Source organism: Rhinichthys klamathensis, unplaced genomic scaffold, assembly GCF_029890125.1.
Source record: "Rhinichthys klamathensis goyatoka isolate OS25496 unplaced genomic scaffold, OSU_Roscu_1.1 h1tg000005l_1, whole genome shotgun sequence".
Taxonomy (NCBI): Eukaryota; Metazoa; Chordata; class Actinopteri; order Cypriniformes; family Leuciscidae; genus Rhinichthys; species Rhinichthys klamathensis.
Window position 1 is genome coordinate 2,277,640 of NW_026606558.1, and position 20,167 is coordinate 2,297,806.

The following is a 20,167-nucleotide window of genomic DNA, read 5'->3' on the forward strand; positions in this document are numbered from 1 at the left end:
AGAAAGCAAAAAAGACGCCAGAAACATAATACTGATATATTTTTTTATCTAATTATTTAATATTGTGTCATTCCTGATTATGTAATTTTCTAATTACATAACAATATGCAAATATGCAAACTATTAGCACAGAGGTATTTCTATGCCCTGGTGCTGTACTTGGTTTATATATGTAGTGTGCTATAAAAAGAAAAATTGGAAATGTGTTTGACATAACTATGGTCATCGCTCTGGCCCTGCCCTTTTTACATCAGCCACAGAGAGACGCTGTAGCACAACCTCCGTGTTCAAAGCTTCAGCTTGTAATTCACACTCCTTGGTCTTAAAAGCTACACTGAAATACCAGTCCAGAGTTTCAGAATCCAGTGAAGGATCGATAGTTTTGAAGGCAGTCCCGAGATGCTCTGCGTCCACTTCCCTACATGGATGACATACAAAACAGGACACAACAATGACAATACAGGATTCATTTGATGTGACTTTACTCCGATACATCTAATAATGCATTTAATTTTGTAAACAGGATGGGTGATTTCTCACCCTTTGCCTTCAAGTTGGACTCTCAACTCGCTGATGTACTGGAGTCTCTCAGCGATAGCTTGTTTTTTAACTAGACTCAGGAATTCTTTGTGTCTTCCATCTGTGTCCTGGAGTGGAAACAACATGCACACAAAACATGATGTTGTTCTAACATATTAATATATACAGAACCATTCAAAAGTTTGGGCACAGTACGTTTTTTTTTATGAAAAGATATAATACATTTATTTAGCGACTGTATTCAATTTATCAAAAGTGACTTGAGCTGAACATTTTTGAACATATAAATGCAACCTTGGTGTGCATAAGAGGGCTTACCAACCTCAAAGTTTTGAATGGTGGTAGTGTACATATTTTATTGTTCTTAGCCAAAGAAAATCCGAACTGACCTCTGTATAAAGTGTCTGATAAGAAATGCGCACTCCATTACTCTTTAGCTCTGTCTGAGCCGTCATCATCAGCTCCTCTATGTCCTGATCTGACTTCAGGGGGAAAGCCTGCTTCAATGCCTCACTGATAATTAGCACACATATTATAATAATCACATGACAATCTTATATATTTCTACTGAAGACATAAGTTGTCACTCACCTAAATTCTAAGACAGTTCGTGATCCGCACTGTGTTATGTCACTTTGAATAAAAACCTTGAGCAAGTGAGACAGCAGCTGTGTCTGTCCATGGTAGATACTCTCATCAACCTGCCACAAAATGACACTTAATTATTATATAGCAAATATCAGTTAGTATATAATTATCCCAATAAAAATTTGGATAGTTTTGGAGGCCCTTATTAAATACAGCAGCTGAAAAAAACAGCTTTCAATTGACTTTTTCATTATGGCAAATGGTTGTAACTTAGATTAAGCACAAACCTTCCCAGTCAAGATGTCATTGAAAAGGCAGATGAAATCATCTTTAAGATTGTTTTGGATGCTTTCCATCAAGCTGTAAGCCCACTCTCCGGACTTATCCTTATACTGTTCCACAAGATAGCTGTGAAGAAACACCTGCAGATCTCTGGAGTAATCAATCTTCATTGAGGAAAAATGTGTGGAGAAATACAGTTATAAATACTCAACTATTGAATGTTTAAACAAATCAAGACAGGATATTAGTATGCCATACCTTTTCATTCTCTGTAGTTTTGTTCCTCCAAATATCTTTTATAACTCTGATAACATCTGTTTTCTTGAGCTTAAGATTCTTAATTGTCCCCTCATATTGTAGATAAATGGGGACGTCACTGGATGTGCCCTGTCAAAACAATTTAAATATCCAGTTGGGTCCAAAGTTAGCCACAACAAGCATATTGTAAATCAGAGTATTTACGCTTAGCATTAATGCTACAAATATATATATGTTAGGAACACTTACAAGTCCAGTAAAGAACTCATTCTGTCCATTCATCTCCTGCAGCAAGAGCTCCAGCTTCTTTTGGCTGGACTGACCTTCAAAAAGCTCTTTACATCGTTCAATTCCTCCGAGTATGTCTATAAAATACATTACATAATCAATATCTAAAACATATGCTCAACATATATGCTATATAAAGAAGAGAAACTTGGTGAAATCCTTATGGAAAATTCAGAGACTGATACCTGAACATTGTTCCCAGTTTGGTCTGGGAGTTGTTACAATGTGTTTGTTATCAGAGCCATGTTGCTGCACTGACTGATTAGAGTGTAACACAGCAGGTGCTGACTGTAGATTAGAAGAATGTTAAGTACTAATCAGATAAGTTTATGATTATTTATTCATCATTATATACCTCTTTGAATCCTTCCAGCTCATTCTGAAGACTGTTTCGCTGTGTAACTACCTGGCGATGAACCTTAAGCAGTGTGTCATATTCAGACTTCATCTGGTCAAAGTCTGTTTGTAAGGTTTCCAGCTGAAACAAGGAAAATCATATTAAATATTATTGTCAAATGATTATTATCACTCTACCTCTAGAATTGATGTTTAAGAGTCATTCGTTTGGATGTAACAAGTTTGGGGTTGCTCACGAAAGATGCATTTATTTGATCAAAATACAATAAAAACAGTAATACGGTAAAAATATTATTACAATTTAAAACAACTGTTTTCTATTTTAATATATTTTTAAATGTAATTTATTACTTTAATGCCAAAGCTGAATTTTCAGTGTCACATGATCCTTCAGAAATGATTCTAATTTGCTGCTCAAAAAACATTTCTTATTCATTAAAAATTTTGTTAAAATTGTGATACATCTTTTCAGGATTATTTGATGAATAGAAAGTTAAAGAAACAGCATTTATTTGAAACAAAAATATTTTATAAAAAAATGTAAATAATTCTCCATACCTTTATTAGAGTCACCTCATGCATACGATTCAGGTTGTCCCAGTCCCGTCGAGGGACCACATCACTGTATTCTGCTTCCAGGCGGTTGAGCTCAACCTGAGCTTTGGTAAGATCCTCTCTACACACCTGCAAAGCCATTTTCACCACCATAGGATCCTCAGATTCCACCTCTGAGAGGAACAAGCAGAGTCAAACCTCCTTCTTACAACTCAAACCCTCAATCTCTATCCACTCCTTCCAAAAACAAGATATTCCAATAAAACACACTCTCGAGTCAGACATTTTCTTACCATAGAAGCTACTCTGGATCTGGTAGACTGGTACAAGCTCTATTCTGCTCTCATCATGACTACTGCAACTCACTCCTGGCAATCAAACCTCTGCAGAAATCTCCAGCCCAGCTAACAGTCAACATCTTACATTAATCTGACATCACAACTCTGCTATGCTTCCTCCACTGGCTCCTTATTCTCTTAAATTCATACACTCAATTCTAGCAGTAATTGTTTTGTTTCCATGTTTATTTATTTTTTCAGACTGTACTACTGATCATCATCATCGTCATCATCATCACCATCACTAGTGTGACCTTCATTATAACCTTCATTATTATCATCACGTTCAGTATCTTGAGTATAGCGCATTGTGCTGATTGTGGTGATGAGCAGCTTTCGTGCATCACGTTCATCCCTGTATAGCTGATACTGGGAGGCCAGGTCCTCTTTTAGATGATCAACCTGTGTAAGAGATAAGATCCACATGAGTTTGTTTCATCATCTCAACAATTTGCTTTATGGAAGCAGCAGTGTTGTTATTGTTAACTAAAACTAAAATTTGTTTTTGGTAATTTACTCTTAAAAACCTTAAACTAACTTAAGTTAAAATTACTTAAAGTTAAAAGCTAAATATAAAATATAAAAAAAGAATAAAACTAAATATAAATTTCAAAGCACATAACAAAATTGCTCAAATTTTAACCTAATTCAAATTATAAAAAATAATACTGGCTCGTTTTTTTTTTTTCCTCCTCTCCCAAATTTGTATATGAATGACCTGCACCACTTGAAATGTAAATCACTGACCCACCGTTTGGCCCTGACAAGCATCTGCTGTAAACATCCAATAGATTTCAATTCATTTCAAACTGTGTTCAAATGTTAATAAGATATGCTAAGAGAAACCACAACATAATATGATTAGTTTGCTAATAGACCATGGGATGATATAATTAATAAAAATAAAATAAGCTTTCCTCTCTTGTAGCCTATTGAAAGTTCATGCTAGTTATTAACCGATATGTAGTTATATTTAACCATGCAGAATACAAAGATTCGGAGCGAGCTACAAAGCTTGTCTGAATAATCCAATGTTGATTTCCACAAAAGGCCAGAAATAATAAATTAAACATTCCAGCTCCACCTGAATCTGCAGAGCACTCTGTTGTCTTCTCATACTCTTAACGACGTCCTGCAGTTCCTGACAGTCTTGCTTCAGATTTCGGATCTCATCTCTTTTCTGCACTTTCAGATCCAGAATCCTCTTCTCACACTGTTCCGACGCAAGCACTAGCTTTGCCCGCAGTGGTAGCAGATCCCTAATCTGTTCACGAAGATGCGCTGTGAGAGACATTAACAAGTTCATCTCAACTAATTTCTTCCTCATCAATCCCATTCAGTCCCATTAGCATTTCATTTCATGTTACCGTATTTATTTACTTTATCTTATGAATTAGATTCCCTCTATTTTACCTTTTTTTTTCAGGATCACTTTTACACATTTTGTGTAACTACGTCTTTTTGTTTAATACAATACTATAAATAGTGTTAACCCTTTGCACAAAGATTTCCTCCCACAAATAATAAAAAGATTGTACATACCTAATGTGATGTCATACTCATTTTTGATAGCAGAAAAAATAGGCTTATAGGTTTTAAATTCTTCAATTAAATAGCCAAAGACCTCCTGATAAACCTTCATAATGCAGGGGGAAAAGCAGAAGAAGAAAAAAAACAGTTTCTTATATACTATACTACATAAACATACACACATACATATGTATGAATGTATATATATATATATATATATATTCAGAAAATATATGCATTAAACAGAGGTGATGGTTAAGACTTAAATTCTACTTCAAATAAATGCTGTTTTTTTTTTGTGAGATTAAGCTATTCATCAAAGACTCCTAAAGAAAAGAATTATCACGATTTCCACACAAAAATTAAGCAGCACAGCTGTTTTCAACATTGATAATAATAAGCCAATAATAAGCATATTAGAATGATTTCTGAAGGATCATGTGACACTGAAGACTGGAGTAATGATGCTGAAAATTCAGCTTTGCCATCATGAATTTTATATTAAAATAGAAAAGTTAGTATTTTTTTTTTTTTTACAATATTTCACAATATTACTGATTTTGTCAAACAAATGGAGCTTTGGTTAGAATAAGTTTTTTTTTCTTCTCAAAAACATCAAAATCTTACCAACCCCAAACTTTTAAACCATACTGTGTGCTAAAGCACAAGAGACTAATGCAAAGTGGGATATAAACCTGCAGTCGGAGCTCCTGGACTTTGGGGCTGTGTGTGTCTAAAGCTTCTAATTCTCTCTTGAGATGACACTCCAGTTGCTCTAAGAAACGAGGCTTGGCAAGAGATCTGCTGCACATTATATATGTAGACATTAGGAACAAGACATTGGTATTCAGAATAGACATGGAAAAGACCAATAAGATGACTAAGTTTCAAAACTATCGTATAAAACTTCTTTATTTAAAACTATTCTATAAAGTTTTACAACTACTACATTACTAAAAATGAACACTGAGAGGCTATGTGTTGTACTATACCCATGAAGTATTTTTTCTTTAGGCTTTTGGACAATTTGATAGGTAGCTTCAGCAGGCCAGGATGAAAGGTCACTGGAGGTTTCCCCCCCTTTGGTCTGAGGGGAAATGAGAGTGATCCAGCATTATTGGGCATGTGATGGTGGTGTCAAACAATACAAAATAAATATCTATTTTTAGGATTGATAAACCAAATAAGCCAAATATATGTTCCTAAATCCAAGTCACACTTTATTTATTTACTGTAAACGGTTAACAGTATAGATCCTTATGTAAGTCAACTAGCTAGCTATCAGTGCATGACTGGACTACTATCAAATAATATTGTTTTTTGTGATTAAAATAGTGCTGTCAAATCGATTAATCGCATCTAACATAAAAATATATACATAAATATATAATATATATTTATATAAACTTGTTAAGATGCAATTAATCGCAATTAAAGTCTAGTGGTGAGGTTGCGAATTGCAACCAACAGAAGTTACGGTGGCCGACAGGAAAATATATCATCGTCTGAGACAGCAGAGAGTAGCCAGTTAAACAATGAGGTTTCTTTACAAAGATAAATTAAGAAATTAATTAGGTTTACTTAATTATTCAGTAAAACGAAATGTTATTGCGAATATTATTGTTATTTGTTCATCATTGTGTCAGTGTTTTATTCGCAGACTTTAGCTAGCTTCTTTGCACGAAGAACAACATAGTGACTTTATCTTCACTATGCGTATGCATTTGTCCGTTTAGGGCTCCTGTAGAAACATGTCGGCCCATTTCAAAGTAAGGGGACCCGCGGTGTGTGTTGATAGAAATGACTCATTCTAAGGTAATAAAAACATAACGGTAAATTAAGTAAGGTCTTTAACGTTATACTCCACTGAAAACATAGTTATGTATACGATATTGCAATTCTGTTATCAGATCCTCCTAAATATTACACAATGCACCTTTAATCGATTTGACAGCACTAGTTAAAAAATTAAACCAGCAGGTTTATAACTTACTTTTATAAACTTTGTCCTAGACATCCTGCCAGTAATGTGCCTCTGTGATCCTCTGCTATTGCTGTCATCATCACGGAAAGTGAGACATTAACGTTACATAGATCAGAAGACAGACACTAGTTTCAACTAGTCGATATGTCAAGCAGTGACGGGAGATACTTCATCCAAATGATTTTTAAGCCACAATTGAGATATTACATTAAATATATGAACATTTGTCACATTGCTGGACTATTAACTAAACTTCATAAATTAATAAAAGGTGATAAAATAGAGAATAAAGTTGGAAAATGGTAATCATTAACATATACAACTTCCTTCAAACGTATATATGTATTTTAAACAAATAACTTAATGTACAAACATGTTATTGGCCATTTACTGATTTAATAGCTTTTTCCACTTAACTACTGACTTGTTTGGATTGTAGGCAATCATTTCTAGTTCAGTGAACTAAGCAACATTAACGATTCTAAAATCTCCTTATATCTTGCCTTTCGAAGTGTAACAACGGTGGCAAATGTAGTTCTTTCAGTGACATTTGGACGAATAAATAGCTTTATAATATTCCACAGCAGATTTATCAGCGTACATCCAACTGAAACTTCAGCGGCGTGGCATTTGTTGTTGTTTGACAGTTGGTTGCCATGATACCGCAGGACCCTTGAAAAGACCTTCCATGTATAGCTGTTCACGGCATGCCTTTATGAAAAACAACTCGCCTTGTCGTCTAAAACATCATATGGGTTGCATTAAATTCACGTGTATATGTTCAAATAGAGCACGTTTTTTGTTAAATATTTTAAATGTTAGAATGCTCTGTTATGATTTAGCAGTTGTCTTTTTCCCTCTTGGCAGTTAACGCTAGGGCTACTGGATTACACCACCGAGTGTCTTGTTTTTCTAAGACAAGCGTCTGTGTTTTACTCAACTTGTTGAACAAAATGTCTTGATCAGTGACCGTAGGGTTAGAAGTGACCTTGCTTTTGAATATAACGAACGTGCTTTTAACTGTAAACATTACTGAACATGTCATAAAATGTGCATTTTCAATGAAAAACAAACAAACATTATTCTTTAAAACATATGATATAATAATATAATTCTTTAAAACTAAAAACTAATGTAATGCATATGTTTGAGTCATGAACAATGTTTAAACGAGTTTCAGTTATTAAATAATATTTCAAAGTGTTTAAATTCTTTTTTTTTTTTTACTGTTTTTATGTCAGGCAGTAGGCCAAATATGGATACTGTAGTTGTACCACCTGACAGGGAAAATGTACCAACCTACCCATTCTTGAAATGAGCAGTGTTTACCAGTATTTGAGAGAGATCTACAAACCTTTTCAATCTGCCACAAGGATCAGTTGGGCTCCTCTGGATGATGCATTATCATGTTTACTGTTATTACCTTGTCAAATCATAATAAAATAGCCATGTTTGCAGTTGTGCCACTCTGACATACATTTGAGAATATACAAATTCTTGGACAAAAGTTTTTCAATAATCTCAACATCTTTAAAACTACTGATATTTATAAAACTTGTTTATATGAAAGGATTAAAACCTAAAATGATGCCATAGTATTTAGTTTTTAACTTTGTATTATTAAGACACCATTTTAAATAGTTGTCTTAGTCTGTTCTGTTCAGACAGTTTCACCACCTTGACATTTTGGGGGTAACTTTAAGATAAAAAACATACAATAATATGCATTATTTAAATGTACTAAAAATGAATTCAAACTAAATTGGTTTTAAAGAACAACGTGTCATGAATTTATCAAATTATTTTTAAAGAAAATAATGTACTTGGACACAAAAATATGCACGCCATGTTATGGACCCTAACACAGAAAACAATCATTACACTTTAAATCAATAGGGTAAAACTACTGCTTCACAGACCAAGAGTTTGGGATAAGGATTACATGAAGTCTGTTACATAAATAGCTGAGAGTGACAGAATTATATGCCTGAGTCTAGTAGTGGAATGAATTTATCACCACACATTTGAATAAATGACAAACCACCGAGTCACTGATTCGAGATTGTCTAATTTCGAAATTGTTTACTTTCCTAAAAATCAAGTAGCCATATACATAAAAACTACAAATCCTAGCCTGCGTTTTACAGCCCCAGTTGAATTAGGTATGGGTCATGTAGTTGACGGCACTTCCCTCATGTCAGCCGCGTGCACTGCGCAGGCTTTGTGTTCGACTACAGTACCCACACGTCACTGTCGAGCGAGCGGCTGTTATCCGGGGACATCTCTCTCTCCCCGCTGCTGTGTGTGTGTTTCTCCTTAGTCTAGCGCTGTCTCCTTTTTAGCGGATTGGCACAACAGGGTAGGATTACTAGAAGGAATACAAAAACATAAGCAAAAATGGCAGAGCTTGGAGTGGGGAGCCTGCTAACAACAGGAGATCCTGCTTTTAATTATCAAGAGCATGAGCTAAGCGAGCGTTTGAAGCGACTGTACCCGGCCGTGAATGAGGAAGAGACCCCCTTACCCCGATCTTGGAGCCCCAAGGATAAGTACAGCTACATCGGGCTCTCACAGAATAATCTGCGGGTGCATTACAAAGGTATACAGATGTGACACATGCTGAACTGTCAACCCATAGGCCTTGACAATCCCGTCTGGTTCGCTGCACTCGAGTATATGCAATCTCCCCGATCTAGTTTGAGCTGTGTTTTTCCGTCCCCCTCTGCTTTGTTGCATAGTAGGAAAGAGGAATGTCCAAATGGGTTGACATTTAGCAAACCGTCATGTCAGAATTCGGCTAGCGAGAGTAGCTTGGGGCATAAGCACGACTGGAGAGTCTAGCTTTTTGGACACCTAAGTTACCTTTTACCTATTGCCATGTCAACAACATCAAGTGTTATTGGTTTGCCAAGCTGGTTTAAACTCCCTTTCGGTGAATTAGTCGATGCTGGGGCTAGCTAACCACGGCAGGGCAATAAGGGCAGCTAAGCAGCTACACCATTGCAATGAATTGCAAATGCTTGTTTAGTTTACTCCGCATTGTATAAGTGCATTTGTTATCCGCTAGCGGGTGATTTATATAAGGACGCGCGGCGCGTTCACAACGAAACAAACAGCTGAAAATGCTTTTTTATTTTGTTGTTGTGCTTATCTGATATATTTGACGCACGAACATGTGCGCATTTGTATTGACGAACAATATCGAATTTATTCGAATCGTTCGAATTCGCCATAATAATGAATTCGAATTCCACAACACTAGCTGTTTAAACTGTTGTGGCTTTTCGAATGACCCAGTCGCCTCAGGGGGGACTGTGAATTTACCCAGTGCAGATGTACTTTTTTGTTTACATGCTTCTAGTAAATGTATAATATAAAGCAGTCTAATTTGACAACTACCAGTCTATTTAGAGCGCAATCTATAGGCTTTCAATGGTTTTGGCATGCTTATTTAAAATATTCTTTGTTTCAGGCCAAGTAGTATCTATTTTTGTAGAACCTATCATTTGATTACTGCTGAATAATCCTACAGTAACTGCTCTCAATTTCACTAGTTAGACATTAGACATACAATAAACTAGTTGTCATTCCAGTAGTGACTATTATCTATTCAGTTAGTCCCTTGAACTTATTATTTATTAGTTCTCCTTTGCCTTTAGTCACTGTCCCAATAGTGCCAAGTAACTTGCATTGTTGCTGTTTTTTGCACATTTTTACCATTGAATTCTATGGGAATCTGTAGTTTACATATCAGCTAGCCCTCTTCATTTCAAACTGGAGTTGTGTCAAGTCAAGTCACCTTCATTTATATAGCACTTTTAACAATATAGATTGTTTCAAAGCAGCTTTACAGTGATAATAGGAAATTAAAGTAACAGAGATTGTTTTGGCTTTACAGCAGCTCTAGAATAAAGTTATTGTCCAGCTAAAGTTAGTTTTGATTGATTCACTTCCGTTGCAAAGATCATTAGTTATTAACTTAGGGGCCGCTTATACATGACACCGTTCTAACAAAAAACCCTTAACGCTCTCCAGCCCGCTCATTCGCACAACAACAGTGCCTTTTAGTCGTCAGAGGCGTTTCCTCCGAGGAGGCAAGGGAGGCAGTGCCTCCTCAAAAAATTGGAAGAGAAAATAACCCATATTACAAAAATAAAACAATGCAACAAATATTACAAAATGTGACATTAAAAAGTTTATAAATCACGTTTTTCTAAAGTAACAGTGTTCAACAGCGAAACCGGAAAGCAAAGTTACAGTGGGAGGCAATTCCTCCCCTGAGCCCATTGACTTTTAACAGACCCCCCAAAGCATACAGTGGGTTTTGTGAGGGGTAATTGAGAATGAACGGGGGAAAGTCTCGTGAGAGGAGGCAATGCCTCCATCGCGCATTTGCGCTATCATTAGATATTATTGGTCATGGTTGGATATGATTGGCTCGTGCGATAAATCCTGCCTCTTGTTTTCGTGCGCGTTCACAAATCGATCTGAATGAACAAAATGATGGCGTTAATCGGAAGACTGATTAAAAAGTAAGTAAATAACTCGGCCACTTAGATATCACCACTTTATGTCATGTCAAAATCAAACTTGAAATGGCCTGAAAACATGATTCATTTTTTTTAGTGAGCAATCAGCTTGGTGAAATTAAAGGTACATCATGTCTGTGGCAGTGTTTACCAACCTTGATGACTGATAAAAATAAGTTGACTTAAAAAGACCAGTGGAACATCAGTTCACTAATAAAATATTGTTACTGGAGTTAGTTATTATTTTAGAATAAACGTAAAAATTGGTTTTAATAAAAATAACATTCATTATATTGTATAGTTAATGAATACAAAATAGAATTGTATTTGTTTTTTCTTTTTCCTTTGATGTATTGTTTATTCAATCAGGAAAATGTGTCAACATTAAGATTAACTTGGACACAAATTTACATTTGGTTTATTAAAAAAAAGCGTCAGGACTTTGCCTCCTCATTTGAGAACACCACTGCATGCCATTGAGCTGTATAAACTGTAATTGTTGCTGGTGTAATTTACTAGTAACAATTTGTTATGTACTATTATTGCTTATTCTTTAGTTAGTTTAGTTGTAACAATATAGTTGCTAGTATACTTTTTTCCCTAATGCTTATTGAATAGACACATGCATTTACTAAACACAAGTGTGCATTACAAATACTTTTGCTTGTGTAAACTTGCTAGTATGATTTTTAATTCACAATAAAGTAGCTACCCTGACTTGTGATTTAAATTGACATTTAAAAATCAGTTTAAAACAGTGATATTCTATGTCTTAATAACAATGAGCTCTTTTGTTGTTGCATCTATGTGAATTATTAGGTTTGTAAAAAGGCTGTATTGTGTTGTCAGTTGTCTGACAGATTACTGAAATGTTACCAACATGTACCCTGGTTATTTTTAGTTTAGGCACAAATGCTGTTATAATGCACCTAATTCTGATTATAATGTTGTGTGTCTGTGGGCCTGTTGTCTAAAACTTTACCACTGAAGGTCACTTTTGTTTAGTCTATAGCTGTTCATTTTTCTTACATGTTGTGTGTTCCATTTGACAGCTGTCAAACAGACAGTAGCCTATGTCTGTGTTAATGCCCAGGCCCAGTGGGAAGTTTATCCTTAAAGTTTAGTCCATCCTCTTTGACCCAGCAATGAACAACACTGCATTATTTTGGTAATGTACACTGCTTTGTGTCTGTGGAAAATTGTACCTCATTGGCCACTATCCTCTTTCGGGCTATGGGTATGTTTACCACTTCATATGGTGACTGATGTTTGCCAAGTATTTGTTTTTTAAGAGTCATATGATATTGATACACTGATATTGATTCCCTTCCTTTTTGTTAAGGATCTTTGTGTTTTTTTCTGTTCTGACAGCCTGACTGTTTGCCCAGTTTATCCTCAAAGCAGGATTTCTGTGATTAGATTAGGATAAAACAAAGGCTTGTTACTATAATCTATTTTTTTAAAGAGCCATTATATACATCTTGTAGCAATATATTTAAACCAGCTCCACTTAATAGATAATTTAACCTGCAGTCTATTAACCTTCAGCGCTATTTTGGCCAGTGTACCAGATTCTGTTTCTGTAGAGTGAATTTTAGGTAATATCTTTGAATCATGTTCTCAAGTAAAGACAATAGATATGTGCTGTCAAATATTTTGATGAAAATCTATGCAATATTGTGCTTTTATATGATATAAAATTATGTGGCTCTTTATCTTTATTTAGGATGCATGTAAAAAAAAATCAGTCTGTGCATGATGAAACAAGTGGAAAAGACATGAGAGGCACATTCTTTATCTTTGTTCGCAATGTGGACCTCATTTTACACATCGTCACACTGACAAGGACATGAGCCCCCATGCAGATGCAGATTTTGCAGTGCACTGTTTTTACACCACCTCCTGTGAAAAGATTAAAGCAAGATGAATAGATAGAAATATATCTTAAGCCTAGATTGTTTCCGTGTGGTTCGGTGGACTGCTATCCATTTCCTGTGTGCATGCTGTTGGACTCTGTTTCCTTTAAGCTCATTGTAATGTTTGCCTATAGAGGGGTTTTGCCTGTCTGAGGAGCCAATCATGCATGTTTAGTCGGTGCGGTGACATCATCAGATTGTGTTCGTTTCCCCCTAGTGTCTCTGTGAAGCTGTGAAACCCTGTTTGCTAACACTAGCACAACACTCCCAATCTTCTCTCCCTGTGTCTTTGTTCTCTCATATTGTAGTTTTTTTTTTGCCTGCTTAGCTGATGTTATTATGGATGCCAGCTGTAGCCTTGTACAGCTCCCACATTTCCCTTAGATGTTTTGTCAGAGAGACCCTATAAAAAAGGAGCTTTACCAGATAGCAGGATAATTCTCTGATGGTGATAGATTTTTTTTATATGAGAGTGTATGAGTATGTCATTCAACCAACCATTAATTTACATATTTTTTTCTTACTTCACTCCATATCTAAAAAAAAAAAAATGTGTATAAAGAAATTAAAGCTAGATATGTCTTTTTTCATATTATGTTTCCTCCTATCATGAGTTTCAAGTAAAGGAAATTATAATCATCCTAGTCTCAGCCTCAGACGTCACGGCCACGGACTGCTGGCTGAATGTCTGATGCGTTAGACACACAAAATGAGAAATAGTCAAGTCACCTTAATTTATATAGCGCTTTTAACAATATAGATTGTTTCAAAGCAGCTTTACAGTGATAATAGGAAATTAAAGTAACAGAGATTGTTTTGGCTTTACAGCAGCTCTATAATAAAGTTATTTTCCAGCTAAAGTTAGTTTTTGATTGATTCACTTCCGTCGCAACGATCATTAGTTATTAACTTGGGGGCCTCTAACACGACACCGTTCTAACAGAAAACCCTTAATGCGATTCGGCCGCTCATTTGCACAAAACAGTACCTGGTGGCTCGAGAACGCAAACCATGAAATAGGTTCCAAGGTAAAAAAAAAGTATAATACAGAATTTTTATTGCTTCCGCGTAGCCACGCGAACCGGAATTATCCCGTCAACGTTTTATCTGTACGGAGGTAAAGGGAAGGAGGCCTTCACAGGTGAGAGACTAGTTGACACTTCAGGACTGCGTTGTCGTCATGTCCAGGCGCAGGTCCTTCATCAGGGCCTGGATCTGGCGCACTGCGGTAAATCTCGGGATAATTCATAATTTGTTACAATTATATAGCGCTTTTCTAGGTACTCAAAGCGCTTTATATATGGAAGGGGAAATCTCCTCATAAACAGAGGGATAAACTGAGAGACTAATATGGGAAGTGTTCCCGGTTCCGGCTGACCTAATCTATGCAGCCTAACATTGAATTATAGAAGTCTATAATGTGTTATGTGTATGCTAGGTCAAAGAGATGTGTTTTTTGAACTGACAGAGTGTATCTGCTTCCCGGACAATGTTAGGAAGACTGTTCCAAAGTTTTGGTGCTAAATAAGAAAAGGATCTACCGCCAGCAGTCGATTTTGATATTCTAGGAATTATCAACTGGCCGCAATTTTGAAATCGCAATAGACGTGACGGACTATAATGCGTTAATAGCTCACTCAAGTACTGCGGAGCTAAACCATTTAGTGCTTTGTAAGTAATCAGCAATATTTAAAAATGTATACAATGTTTAATAGGGAGCCAATGCAGTGTTGACAGAACCGGGCTAATATGGTCATACAAGAACTCGAGCTGCTGCGTTTTGGACCAGCTGTAGTTTGTTTATTAAGCGTGCAGGGCAACCACCCAGTAGAGCATTACAATAATCTAGTCTTGATGTCATGAACGCATGAACTAACTGTTCCGCATTTGTCATTGAGAGCATATGACGTAATTTAGATAAATTTTTAAGATCGAAAAATGCGGTTTTATTGATACTAGACACGTGACTTTCAAATGAAAGATTGATATACTTTCAAAATACTTTGGGAGTTTCGTAGTCATCATCTGATTAGTTGGTTTGTACAGGATTTCCAGAGACATGTGTCTTGCGTTCATTAATGGTCTGCCTGAAAACAAAGCCTTTGTGATGCCAAACCCCCTCATGGAAGAAGCTGTCGTGTTTACAACTATGACAATGAGCGCTTATCAGGGTAAACTAAATACTGGATTTTCAAAATTATGTAAAGTTTGCGGTGCCATTGTTGCAGTAAACTTGCACAGCGTTCTTAAATTAATAATATATGATGCATGTTGGTCTGTTATCGTATAGGGACATCGACATTTTCATGCCCCTAAACATGACGAGGAAAAAAACTAACTGTGATTGGTTGCTTTACGTGTCGGTCAGAAGTCCTCTTGGGCCGTCCTTGGTCAATGAAAGCTTCAGTGGAGTGGCTATGCAAGACTAGATGCCTGATGCATTGTGACATTATTTTCATGACAATTTAAAGTTGCGATGAAACTGACAGCGCGAGAGATCTTTTCTTCCATATTTGGGATGTACATATGAATAAACAGATTTTGTGGAAAAAAAAAAAATGTAGGGCTGGTACATGATTCAATTGATTGTTGATTGGATGGAGCCACGTCGGCTGAATGTGAGCTTGCAGTTGATTGTAAGAAAGGGTGAGTTTAAGTGGACAAAATGTTTGGAGAATTTCAGCGTACGTCACCAGAGAGAAGTCTGTCATTTTGCCGGAATATCTAGTTATAATAATAATAATTCATTACATTTATATAGCGCTTTTCTAGGCACTCAAAGCGCTTCACATGGAAGGGGGAATCTCCTCAACCACCACCAATGTGCAGCATCCACTTGGATGATGCGACGGCAGCCATAGTGCGCCAGAACGCCCACCACACACCAGCTTACTGGTGGAGAGGAGACAGAGTGATGAAGCCAATCAGTGTATATATATATATGGGGATGATTAGGAGGCCATGATGGACAGAGGCCACTGGGCAAATTTGGCCAGGATGCCGGGGTTACACCCCTACTCTTTCGAAAGACATCCTGGGATTTTTAATGACCACAGAGAGTCAGGACCTCGGTTTAACGTCTCATCCGAAGGACGGTGCTCTTTGATAGTATAGTGTCCCCGTCACTATACTGGGGTGTTAGGACCCACACAGACCACAGGGTGAGCGCCCCTTGCTGGCCTCACTAACACCTCTTCCAGCAGCAACCTGGTTTTCTCAGAAGGTCTCCCATCCAGGTACTAACCAGGCTCAGCCCTGCTTAGCTTCAGTGGGCAACCAGTCTTGGGCTACAGGGTGATATGGCTGCTGGCTAAATTATATTTATGATATCATTTAGCCAGTTATCATTTAGCCAGTCTAGTTATGATATTTTGGTTAAAAATTACAAGCTGAAATAAATTACCACAGGTGAATCATTCGCTAGATCATTTAGAAGATTGGTGAATTTCCATTTCATGCTGACTTTAAAGCTGCTGTAGGTAACTTTTGTAAAAAAATTTTTTTTACATATTTGTTAAAACTGTCATTATGTCCTGACAGTAGAATATGAGACAGATAATCTGTGAAAAAAATCAAGCTCCTCTGGCTCCTCCCAGTGGTCCTATTGCCATTTGCAGAAATACACGCTCCCGGTCAGAAACAACCAATCAGAGCCAGGAGGAATGTCTTAGCAGTGTCAATCACGCTTGTGTTCGCGCTGATCACACCCCTCTCTTGCACAGCGCGAGCCGTCGTTCAAACTCAAGATTGCCGGCGTGCTGCAGCTGTGCTTATGACGGAGAAACAACCTAAACTGCCAATTCTCGAGTGACACCTGCTCATAAAACAAAGAGGTAAAAGGAAAAAGACCGATGACGATAAACAAGCGAAAAAGAAAGAATTACACAGATTCGGTGTCAAAACTCTAGCGGCATAACATGTAGATAAAATGTCACGCACTCTGCTAAGCAACAATTGAAACCTGCTAATTCACTGGCCTGTCATATTGCTGAAATAATGTACTAGCAAACCTTATCTAGCATTATATATCGCTAGAATAATTACTTGCATACTGTAAGGTTAGTTACCGTTATATTAACGTTATCTTACTAGCTATTTATAACTTATAGAAAGAGTGCAACGTTATAAAGTTACATGTAGGCTATTGCAAAATACATAATGATTTGAGGACCAAGTTTGTAGTCAAAGTATGGGCAGGCCATAGTCAATGTAAAGCATATTGTTGACGTTTAGTCCCTATTAGTGAATGTGCCATATCACTTTTTATCCGCTGTTATCGGTGGCCCTGTTTAGCCTGCGCGTTCACGGCAGGCTCCGCTGTGGGGGACGAGCTGTGGAGGGAGGGCTGTAGCGCAGCAGAGAGCAAGGGGGTGGGACCTGTAAGTTGTGCTTGTTCAAATTTTCAGGCTAAGTCAACGTTTTCTCAAAACTCCCTACTGCAGCTTTAAGCACATATTCCCTCAAATGATCATTTCTGTGAAGTAAGAATGGCCCTGCCTGTTTACACCTGGTATTAATATGCATTTTGGTCGATCGGATCACAGATTTGACCGGATTGCTTATGTAGTGTAAACGTTATGGTCGAATCCGTTCGAAAAGCCACAAAAGACCGCCTACTCTCTGCCAAATGGGATTTAAACTTTGTTAGCTGAAGATCCAAGATACCAGGTGTAAACAGGGCCATTAATGTAATGCAGTAATGAAATGTTCTGTTAAATTGGCATGAATTGAATCCGATTCAACAAATACTACAATTGTGCATACTGTACTTCTAAAATGTTTTGTTTTTTCAACATAATTACAGACATCTCACCCTGCAATAACTAATTTTTGGAAAATGGGAATTATTACGGGTTACGTAATTATTACGCAAGTGGTCACAGGAGACGCATTTGAAACGCATGAAAATACAGGTGTAAATGGTAATGCATCTTGGCTGGCCGCTTGTGATCATCGAAAATGCATCTTAATACCAAGTGGAAACAGAGCTTCTCTCTCACTCGATTTCTGGGATATTTTATAGGACATGCATGTCATTGTGTTATTAAGTAGAATAAGTGTAAGATCATGCATGTAAACTCTCACCCTTGTGTCAAGACTGGAAATGAGTTGGTTATGTGTCCTGAAGGTGTTAACAAATGATTGGCTCATCCCCATTACAAAATAAGAGAAAAGTGAGGCATGTTTAAAGCAACTAGCGCAGATGCAGAACATACAATAAAAAAAATGATATGTCCTACACTGGATTAGAGCAGCGCTTTAAGATGCACCGGACATATGATTATGCACTGCAGAGGATGACTCTGTATGAAAGCTGTTTGTGTTTTGTGCATTAAACATGTTTGGCAGAGAAATAGAGGGAGGGAGGGACAGACAGACAAGCAGCTAAAGAAGGAGAGAATCACCCAAGGTCCTCTCGCTGTTCTGTGCTCCCAGAATGGTGTGGTCATGGCATGATGTATAAATAGATTGAGCGTGTGAGCAGGGGGCGGGGAGGAGCGTGCACACGTATGTGCATTTGTAGTGTGTGTGTGTGTGTTGAAAGAGAGAGTCAGGGATTTGCACATACAGGGTCGTCTGCCTTTACTCTGGTTGTGTGAGCCACGAATATAAATAGATTTTGTGTGTTCTTGATTATGAATGCTTGTCTGGGTTTGGCAGACAAACCTATTGTGGCTTGATAGCAGAACTTGGGATGCTAAAAATAAAAGTGATTAATATTATTACAGTTATCTGATGATGAAGCATAAATAAAAACTTAGTACATAATTTCTTACACACTTGTGCTTCAAACCACCACATACAGTAGCACCAAGACATGGTGTTCTGGAATCAAACTGCAGATGTGGGTTAAGTTACAGGTCTGGGGCACATAAACACAAAGATACGTCCATATACGTTCACACGGAGAAGTTAAACATGAGACTCTTGAAGTGCAGTGAGGTTTGAGTAAATGATTGGCTCAGGAGGCAAGCCTGGCCTCGCAGAATCTAATACTGAGTGTCTATTAATGCTGGGAGGTGTTAGCAACCTGCAGGAAAATGGATTAGGAGATTGGAGCACATTGCTATGGTACATGGAGGCTTAGACGGCAATGACACTCACTTCTCACAAGTGAAATGAGCAGAAATGTTGAAGTCAAAGTGTATTAGATGTTAACTTTAAAAACTACATGAAATGCTGTTCATAACCAGTTTTGTTCCCATAATTTGACCTTTTGAGTTAAACAGGATGAGAGTTGATTCAGGCTATGCATCAGAAATAACTTGGTCTTATGAAAATGGGCTTACCCAATTAGAATGGACCAGTGCAGTTTGCAGTTCAAGGGGAGGAGCTCAAAGTAGAGGAGGAAAGTTGCTTCAGTGTGTCAAGTTGGTACATTTTGACAAGATCAAAAACATTCCCTTTTGAATGAATAACTGATTAATTACATCAAGACTTAAGTCTCTTAAAGTAAACTGGGTAAATTTTGTTTTGTCATGTTGACTTTTTATAATTTCTAGTGATTTGTAAAGGTGCATTGTTTAATTTCTGGACCCACTAACAGCACCAAAAGAGAAATAATTATTCCCTCTAAACAGGTTTTCCAAACACACTCCATCTACAAACAAACTGTAGGAGGGGAATGTGCTCACAAACAGGTGGTCCCACCACAAACTCATGCCATTGGTTTAGCCAAAAGTTGACATGTTGGACCATTCAAACAAACATAGCAATGTTTTATTGCCACACTGTTTGCAGTCTTTGGAAATACAACCTCGGCTTAATTATAGATGTCTCTGCACATCAAATTGGGATAGGAGAGTATTTTAACATTTGAAAATAATTAGTTCACCCAAACCATTCATTCTGTCATTATTTTCTCACCCTCGTGTTATTCCCCAGCCAACATTTCATGGTGGGGCCAACGTACGCACAATATGGGATTGAGTATGGGTCCACGGGTTCCATGTCTGCCCTATCTAAATTAGCCCCATACTTGGGCTAATTAGGTTCCATGTT

At 37.1% G+C, this 20,167-nt stretch overlaps 2 protein-coding genes across 3 annotated transcripts in view; one reads left to right on the forward strand and one right to left on the reverse strand.

The window, feature by feature from the left end:
* Window positions 1-116: 116 nt before the first annotated feature.
* Window positions 117-6,794, reverse strand: tsnaxip1 (translin-associated factor X interacting protein 1). The gene is made up of 16 exons (XM_056255083.1): window positions 6,730-6,794; window positions 5,729-5,823; window positions 5,432-5,537; window positions 4,749-4,842; window positions 4,291-4,487; window positions 3,473-3,608; window positions 2,872-3,041; window positions 2,363-2,434; window positions 2,142-2,244; window positions 1,918-2,033; window positions 1,669-1,797; window positions 1,416-1,574; window positions 1,132-1,241; window positions 930-1,053; window positions 541-647; window positions 117-418 (listed from the first exon to the last, which is right to left on the reverse strand). The coding sequence occupies exons 1-16, from the start codon at window positions 6,751-6,753 to the stop codon at window positions 223-225; spliced, it is 1,938 nt and encodes a 645-aa protein (XP_056111058.1). The 5' UTR covers window positions 6,754-6,794; the 3' UTR covers window positions 117-222.
* A 2,166-nt stretch (window positions 6,795-8,960) lies between these two features.
* Window positions 8,961-20,167, forward strand: part of ranbp10 (RAN binding protein 10) — a 47,697-nt gene continuing 36,490 nt past the window's right edge. For both annotated transcript variants that reach the window (XM_056255097.1, XM_056255089.1), the window contains exon 1: window positions 8,961-9,319. In XM_056255097.1, the coding sequence (XP_056111072.1) occupies window positions 9,118-9,319 (202 nt within the window). In that variant the 5' untranslated portion in view covers window positions 8,961-9,117. The remainder of the gene's footprint in view (window positions 9,320-20,167) is intronic.

Bases quoted from the DNA above. Each gene is read 5' to 3' on its own strand.
- tsnaxip1 (XM_056255083.1), bottom strand. From the start codon at position 6,753: ATGTCTAGGACAAAGTTTATAAAA. The intron at 3,609-4,290 runs GTGGAGCTGGAA...TCTCTTACACAG, and splicing joins AGAGTGCTCTGCAGATTCAG to GTTGATCATCTAAAAGAGGA. The intron at 2,245-2,362 runs GTAGTTACACAG...TCTAATCTACAG, and splicing joins TGCTTAAGGTTCATCGCCAG to TCAGCACCTGCTGTGTTACA.